Raw genomic sequence first — 8,372 nt, forward strand, 5'->3', positions numbered from 1 at the left:
AACACGGCTTCTCTTTCAACCACCTCAGTAGCTTGCTAGCCAACATAAAACCGATAGATTGACGCTTTACACCGTGTTTGTGAACATTAGCTAATCTCAGTGTTTTAAACGCATTTCTGTTGACTTATCATCCGATGACCTTTAACCTAATGTTCTTGTTAAATTTGAAAACGTGTTAAAGATTGATACTGAGGTTAGCACTAGGCTAGTCGCTAATGCTAACTAACTAGCTAACATCCCTGACCATGAGTTCACTAAACTACTCCTCCCTTGCTAAAGAAGAGGTGGTCTGCTGGACGGAAAAAGAAGCTCTGGGACTGAACATTGTCGTGGAAGAGGAGGCTGTTACAGTGAAAGAAGAGGAGGCTGTTATAGTGAAAGAAGAGGAGGCTGTTATAGTGAAAGAAGAGGAGGCTGTTACAGTGAAAGAAGAGGAGGCTGTTACAGTGAAAGAAGAGGAGGCTGTTACAGTGAAAGAAGAGGAGGCTGTTACAGTGAAAGAAGAGGAGGCTCTTACAGTGAAAGAAGAGGAGGCTGTTACAGTGAAAGAAGAGAAAGAACCTTTTAGAGAGGAAGAGGATGCTATCTCAATAAAGGTGAAGGAGGAAGACGTTTTGGGAGTGAAAGAGGAGACAGAATATCAGATTACCACCAGTGAGTACTGTCTTAAACAGGGGCACAAACTATGCCGTTGTTGAACTAATGTGGGGGTTTTAAGGGGCATTCTACTGAAGTTCTACACTTGAATAAGTTTCGTACTCTATAAATTGTTAAATGTAAAATCTGCATTTGGTACTTTGATTTAGATGTATTGAATTCTCCATGTGGTCTACATTGTGGTCTACATTGTGGTCTACATTGTGGTCTACATTGTGGTCTACATTGTGGTCTACATTGTGGTCTACATTGTGGTCTACATTGTGGTCTACATTGTGGTCTACATTGTGGTCGACATTGTGGTCTACATTGTGGTCTACATTGTGGTCTACATTGTGGTCTACATTGTGGTCGACATTGTGGTCTACATTGTGGTCTACATTGTGGTCTACATTGCACCTCATCTAATATAACAGCCTTTTAAAATTATTTTCTACTTAAAGATCAATGGGACGCAAAAGCCAACCAATTTGTGGAACGAGCCTTTTACATTTGCATCACAAACAATATTTTCGGAAATCATGATGAAAGTGGCCATTTTAGGCCCTATTTAGACATATTAATGCCTCTTGTAAGACTCTGTGATTGCAATAGAAGATCATAAGTTTACAATCGGTTTCATGTTCTCGTCCACACAGGAGAGAGACATGACTATCCTGGATCCTCTGGGGAGCCTCAACAACATCCTGATGCTGACGAGGCAGAGAAGAGTCTCTCCAGATCAGAACACCAGATGGTACAGCTTGATCTGGTCTAGCATACAGCTTGGTCTGGTCTAGCATACAGCTTGGTCTGGTCTAGCATACAGCTTGGTCTGGTCTAGCATACAGCTTGGTCTGGTCTAGCATACAGCTTGGTCTGGTCTAGCATACAGCTTGGTCTGGTCTAGCATACAGCTTGGTCTGGTCTAGCATACAGCTTGGTCTGGTCTAGCATACAGCTTGGTCTGGTCTAGCATACAGCTTGCTCTATCGGGGTCTAGGCTGGGTTTCTGTAAAACACTTTATGACAACAGTGATATCAGCATCCATAATGATATGTGTCTGTGTCCCCTCTTTATGGTTACCAGGACAACGCTAGCCCTTCCTACCTCCCGGAGTCCCCGTTGCGTGCCTCTCCCGGTAGCAACTTACTGCTGGGTAGGAAGAGGTTGTCTGTGCTGCTGGTGGACTGCAGGAAAACAACAGGGCTGAGTGGAACTTTGAGAGGAGGAGAAGAGAAGAAAGGATCAGATTTAACTCATCAAAGTAAGTGCTGTAGTTTGAACAAATACAAAAGATCTGCCCACTGGTATCTGTTACCAGGACAACCAGCAGAGTTCTGTTAGTTGACAGGAAGATAGACTGGTGGATATGGATGTTATGAATATCATAACACTGAAAAAGGATTCTGCCAATGAAAAGAGAGAAACCAACAGACCATATAAAACCTTGATGAAAGTTAGCTTTAGAGAGGAACCAATAGACCATATAAAATCTTGATGAAAGTTAGCTTTAGAGAGGAACCAATAGACCATATAAAACCTTGATGAAAGTTAGCTTTAGAGAGGAACCAATAGACCATATAAAACCTTGATGAAAGTTAGCTTTAGAGAGGAACCAATAGACCATATAAAACCTTGATGAAAGTTAGCTTTAGAGAGGAACCAATAGACCATATAAAACCTTGATGAAAGTTAGCTTTAGAGAGGAACCAATAGACCATATAAAACCTTGATGAAAGTTAGCTTTAGAGAGGAACCAATAGACCATATAAAATCTTGATGAAAGTTAGCTTTAGAGAGGAACCAATAGACCATATAAAAAGTTAGCTTTAGAGAGGAACCAATAGACCATATAAAAAGTTAGCTTTAGACGGAAAGTCTCAAGATGATCTTTTACAAAACTTGTCTTAACAACATTATGGATGTTACATTGCCTGTCCCAGTCAACCCCCCCCCCCCCCCCCCCCCCCCCCCCCCCCCCCCCCACCCATCTTTACAAGACTTTTGAAGCGGCAGACAAAACTCCAGACACTTCAATGTGTTCTGCATTGCTTCATTAACGTCTGATCTACAGAACGTGTTAAACATGCAAATGTACAGTTGTAGTCGGACGTTTACATACACCTTAGCCAAATACATTTATACTCAATTTCACAACTCCTGACATTTAATCATAGTAACATTTCCCTGTTTTAGGTTAGTTCACCATTTTATTTTAAGAATGTGAAATGTCAGAATAATAGTAGAGAGATTTATTTCAGCTTTTATTTCTTTCATCACATTCCCAGTGGGTCAGAAGTTTACATACACTCAATTCGTATTTGGTAGCATTGCCTTTTAAATGATTTAACTTGGGTCAAACGTTTCATCTCTAGGAGACAGAATGCATCTCCTTCCTGAGCGGTATGAAGGCTGCGTGGTGCCATGGTGTTTATACTTGCGTACTATTGTTTGTACAGATAAACGTGGTACCTTCAGGCGTTTGGAAATTGCTCCCAAGGATGAACCAGACTTGTAGAGGTCTACATTTTTTTTCTGATGTCTTGGCTGATTTCTTTTGATTTTCCCATGATGTCAAGCAAAGAGGCACTGAGTTTGAAGGTCAGCCTTTGAAATACATCCACAGGTACACCTCCAGTTGGCTCAATTGATGTCAATTAGCCTATCAGAAGCTTCTAAAGCCATAACATATTAATTTTGGGGAATTTTCCAAGCTGTTTAAAGGCACAGTCAACTTAGTGTATGTAAACTCCTGACCCACTGGAGTTGTGATACAGTGAATTATAAGTGAAATAAGACATTTGTGGAGTGGTTGAAAAACTAGTTTTGATGACTTAACTTTATTGACATCGGTGTGTTGCTTACAGTTTAGTTTCCTCCACTGTCCCCATACTGGACTCAAACTAGTGATCCTCTGCTTCTCATCACATGTGACCACTCTCCTTGACAATGAACCGATGGAGCGATACAAAAGGTACCAGTTGGACAGCTCCATCTGTGACGTTTCAAGCTGTGGAGTGAGTTTAAAAGGTACCAGTTGGACAGCTCCATCTGTGATGTTTCAAGCTGTGGAGTGAGTTTAAAAGGTACCAGTTGGACAGCTCCATCTGTGACATTTCAAGCTGTGGAGTGAGTTTAAAAGGTACCAGTTGGACAGCTCCATCTGTGATGTTTCAAGCTGTGGAGTGAGTTTACGGCACGTTCTCACCTCCGTTACACATGTTCAGGTTGACTTTCCCACGGAATCGACCATATACACTACCAGTCAACAGTTAGGACACAACTACTCATTCAAGGGTTTTTCTTTATTTTTACTATTTTCTACATTGTAGAATAATAGTGAAGATATCAAATCTATGAAATAACACTTATGGAATCATAGAGTAACCTAAAAAGTGTTCAACATTAGGCCACACCTGTCAGGTAAATGGATTATCTTGGCAAAGGAGAAATTTTAACTAACAGGGATATAAACACATTTTGCACCGAATTTGAGAGAAATAAGCTTTAGTGCGTATGGAAGAATTCTGGGATATTTCAGCTCATGAAACATGGGACCAACACTTTACATATTTATATTTTTTGTAACATCTACCCCAAATATTTCACATTCTTTTTTTACTTTACCCAAAATATCATGAAATTAATGATAGTCAAAATGTGTGAACGTCTAAATTAGAAATTGGGCCATTTAAACAGCATGTGTCGAACCCTTTCAACAACGGGGAGATGTTACTGATGTGCTTTGTGTCTTCGACGTAAAAACAAGTTTTGGACTTCCACTTTAAATTACTTATTATATGTTTAAGGAAGTGTGTATGTCACATCCTGTATCATACAGCTATGAAGGTTATATATTTAGAACCACCTGCTTGATAGGAATCTAGCGATGTCTGTGTCTTGAGTGTCATAGGACTGTCTAGTGTTTTGTGTTCTGACTAGTAAAACAGAAATACAAATAAGTATTGTAAACAGTAATTACAACATTTGTTTTAAAATCACACAAAAATGGTTTTAAATGATGAAATGTTTGAAAGCTGGCCTCAGGTTATTGAGGGATCTGATTTGGTTTAAAGTTCATAGCAAGGCAGTTTTATCATGTGGAGATTTCATTCTACTCTGTCTTTGGCAGGAGGAAAACCAAACTTGAACGAACCAAAGACGTCCAAACCAGCAAGTCAACACCTCTGCTCCCAGATTGGAAAGAGTTTTACCAAGTCAGGAAGCCTGAAGATACATGAGGGAATACACACAGGGCAGAAGCCCTTCCTTTGCTCCCAGTGTGGGAAGAGTTTTAAGCGGTTAGACACCCTCAAAGCTCATGAGCGTATACACACAGGGGAGAAGCCTTTCCATTGCTCCCAGTGTGAGAAGAGTTTTAAGCGGTTAGACACCCTCAAAGCTCATGAGTGTATACACACAGGGGAGAAGCCTTACAAATGCTCAGACTGTGGGATGGCATTTTACTCATCACACTCACTTAAAAGTCACGTGAGAATTCACACAGGGGAGAAGCCTTTCCATTGCTCTCAGTGTGAGAAGAGTTTTAAGCGGTTAGACACCCTCAAAGCTCATGAGCGTATACACACAGGGGAGAAGCCTTTCCATTGCTCTCAGTGTGAGAAGAGTTTTAAGCGGTTAGACACCCTCAAAGCTCATGAGCGTATACACACAGGGGAGAAGCCTTTCCATTGCTCCCAGTGTGAGAATAGTTTTAAGCGGTTAGACGCCCTCAAAGCTCATGAGCGTATACACACAGGGGAGAAGCCTTACAAATGCTCAGACTGTGGGAAGATATATTACTCATCACACTCACTTAAAAGTCATATGAGAATTCACACAGGGGAGAAGCCTTACCTCTGCTCCCTATGTGGAAAGAGTTTTAGTCACTTTGGAAACATGAAAGCTCATGAGCGAATACACACAGGGGAGAAGCCTTACCACTGCTCCCAGTGTGGAAAGAGTTTTAACTATTCAGGAAACCTAAAAGAGCACATGAGACTGCACACAGGGGAGAAGCCTTACAAATGCTCAGACTGTGGGAAGACCTATTACTCTTCACAGTCACTTAAAATTCATGTGAGAATCCACACAGGGGAGAAGCCTTACCACTGCTCCCAGTGTGGAAATAGTTTTAGTCACTTAGGAACCCTGAAAGTTCACCAGCGACTACACACAGGGGAGAAGCCTTACCACTGCTCCCAGTGTGGAAAGAGTTTTGGCCAAGTAGGAACCCTGAAAGCTCATGAGCGAATACACACAGGAGAGAAGCCTTACCACTGCTCCCAGTGTGGAAAGCGTTTTAACCATTCGGGAAAGCTGAAAAAGCACGTGAGAATTCACACAGGAGAGAATAATTACTTCTCCTTGACTTCTTAAAATGCATCAGAGAACATACACAGTGCTCCCAGTGTCTTTAATTGTTGACTGAGAAGGTGTTTTCTTGTTTATACCATATGAATTTAAATTGTACAATGTATACAAAAAAATATATTTGTGTGTTTTTATTAGAAAACATGAATTGAATATGGAGTACAGTGGTTCGTCCTTTAAAAGTTGCAGTGTACTGCAACACAGCTTGCATGGTGCCACAGAATTCTATGGCATGTAATTTACGTGTCAACCACTGTCACCAATAATGCTAGTAAGTGCTAGTTTGACCACCAGAGGGCATCTTTAATCCAGCCACAGTGTCTGATTTAAAAAATGCTTTACAGCGAAAGCTCCACAAACGATTATGTTAGGTCGCCACCAACTCACAGAAAAACCCAGCCATTTTTCCAGCCAAAGAGAGGAGCCACAAAAAGCACAGATAGAGATAAAAATGAATCACTAACCTTTGATGATTTTCATCAGATGACACTCATAGGACTTTATGTTACACAATATATGTATGTTTTGTTTGATAAAGTTCATATTTATAAAAAAAATCTAATTTGACATTCAGTAGTTCCAAAATGCGGTGATTGTGCAGAGAGACACATAAATTCACAGTAATACTCATTATAAATGTTGATGAAAATACAAGTGTTATGCATGGAACTTTAGATACACTTCTTCTTAATGCAACCGCTGTGTCAGATTTCAAAAAAACTTGACGGAAAAAGCATAATCTGAGAACGGCGCTCAGAGCCCAAACCAGCCAGAGAAATATCCGCCATGTTGGGTAGTCAACATTAGTCATAAATAGCATTATAAATATTCACTTACCTTTGATGATCAGTTCCACAATAAATGCTTGTTTTGTTTGATAATGTCCATCATTTATGTCCATTTATGTCCAAATAGCTTCTTTTCTTGGGGCGTTTGGTTAACAAATCCAGTCGGACGAAAAGTTCAAAAAGTTATATTACAGGTCGAAGAAACTTGTCAAACTAAGTACAGAATCAATCTTTAGGATGTTTTTATCATAAATGTTCAATAATGTTCCAACCGGAGAATTCCATTGTCTGTAGAAAAGCAATGGAACGAGAGATACCTCTCATGTGAATTGCGCGTGACTGAGAACGAGGCTGCTGCCAGACCCCTTAGTCAAACAGCTCTCATCCGGCTTCACATGAGAAGCCTGGAACAACATTCTAAAGGCGGTTGACATCTAGTGGAAGCCTTAGGAAGTGCAAAATAACCCATAGTCCGCACAAACATGATCAGATTTCCCACTTCCTGGTTGGATTTTTCTTAGGTTTTTGCCTGCCATATGAGTTCTGTTATACTCACAGACATCATTCAAACAGTTTTAGAAACATCAGAGTGTTTTCTATCCAATACTAATAATAATATGCATATATTAGCATCTGGGACTAAGTAGGAGGCAGTTCACTCTGGGCACTCTTTTCACTCTATTCATCCAAAAATGAAAATGCTGCCCCCTATCCCAAGAAGTTCATATTATGGTGTTTATATTACAAAGAAAACTAAAAACCCTCTGGGTTTCCGTCAGGATGGAAAATATGGCCCTGTACAATGTGACGGTCTGGAGTAGGCTACAGTACTGGGCTATTTAGCTAAAGAATCCCCGTGTCGTGCTGGCACACCGGAGAACGAGGTTCAATTCCCAGACGGGGAGGAAGGAGTAGGCTGTCCTTGTAAATAAGAATTTGTTCTTAACTGACTTGCCTAGTTAAATAAAGGTTACACTAAGAACATAACATTTCTACACCATAATTGTATAATTGTAGTCTAACCAATACCCAAACGGAGTAAACAATCTAATTCATTTATCAAGACCAGTCCCCATGCTTGTCTCAGAGCAGCGCGAAACAGTGATCAAATAGTTGGAGGCTTTTGCTTCAAATCCTATTGGTTCTAATCCTATTGCTTCTAGCTTCAATATGCTCTTTAAATAAATAAGACCTCCACCCCTTTAAACAGCACATTACTCAACACTAGTGAGACTCATGTCAGTAAATTGAAAAATATGACCTGACTCTCCACCAATAATTACATATAGAGGATTCTAAATTAAAACCAAAAGCCGCCGCATTGGTCTCCCAGTGACGGACGGCGCGGGTATCGAACCTGCATCAGAGAGGTGTTGGTGAAGGTATATTGTCCTGATAATAGCACATAATGGGCTATTAAAATACTGTACGTGGTGTCCAGGTCAGGATAACCAAACATTTCTTTATTAAAGACTATCAGAAAGAATGTTGGTACTTATTTATTTTGATCCAAAGCCATGAATAAGTGAGTCACTCAGCTATATGTAGATGCCCGGCTATATGACTGTGCC

General features: G+C 40.4%; 1 protein-coding gene across 1 annotated transcript; it reads left to right on the plus strand.

Annotated features, from left to right (window-relative positions):
• Positions 1-1,348: 1,348 nt before the first annotated feature.
• On the plus strand, positions 1,349-6,525 carry LOC109877392 (zinc finger protein OZF-like). Its single transcript, XM_031817112.1, has 3 exons — positions 1,349-1,393; positions 1,727-1,904; positions 4,773-6,525. Exons 1-3 carry the CDS (start codon positions 1,391-1,393, stop codon positions 6,017-6,019), a joined length of 1,428 nt encoding a protein of 475 aa, XP_031672972.1. The 5' UTR covers positions 1,349-1,390; the 3' UTR covers positions 6,020-6,525.
• Positions 6,526-8,372: the final 1,847 nt, after the last annotated feature.

The sequence above is a fragment of the Oncorhynchus kisutch genome, unplaced genomic scaffold, assembly GCF_002021735.2.
Source record: "Oncorhynchus kisutch isolate 150728-3 unplaced genomic scaffold, Okis_V2 scaffold934, whole genome shotgun sequence".
NCBI lineage: Eukaryota > Metazoa > Chordata > Actinopteri > Salmoniformes > Salmonidae > Oncorhynchus > Oncorhynchus kisutch.

Coding starts and splice junctions, on each gene's coding strand:
- LOC109877392 (XM_031817112.1), top strand. Junction 1,905..4,772: donor ATCAGATTTAACTCATCAAA/GTAAGTGCTGTA, acceptor TGTCTTTGGCAG/GAGGAAAACCAAACTTGAAC.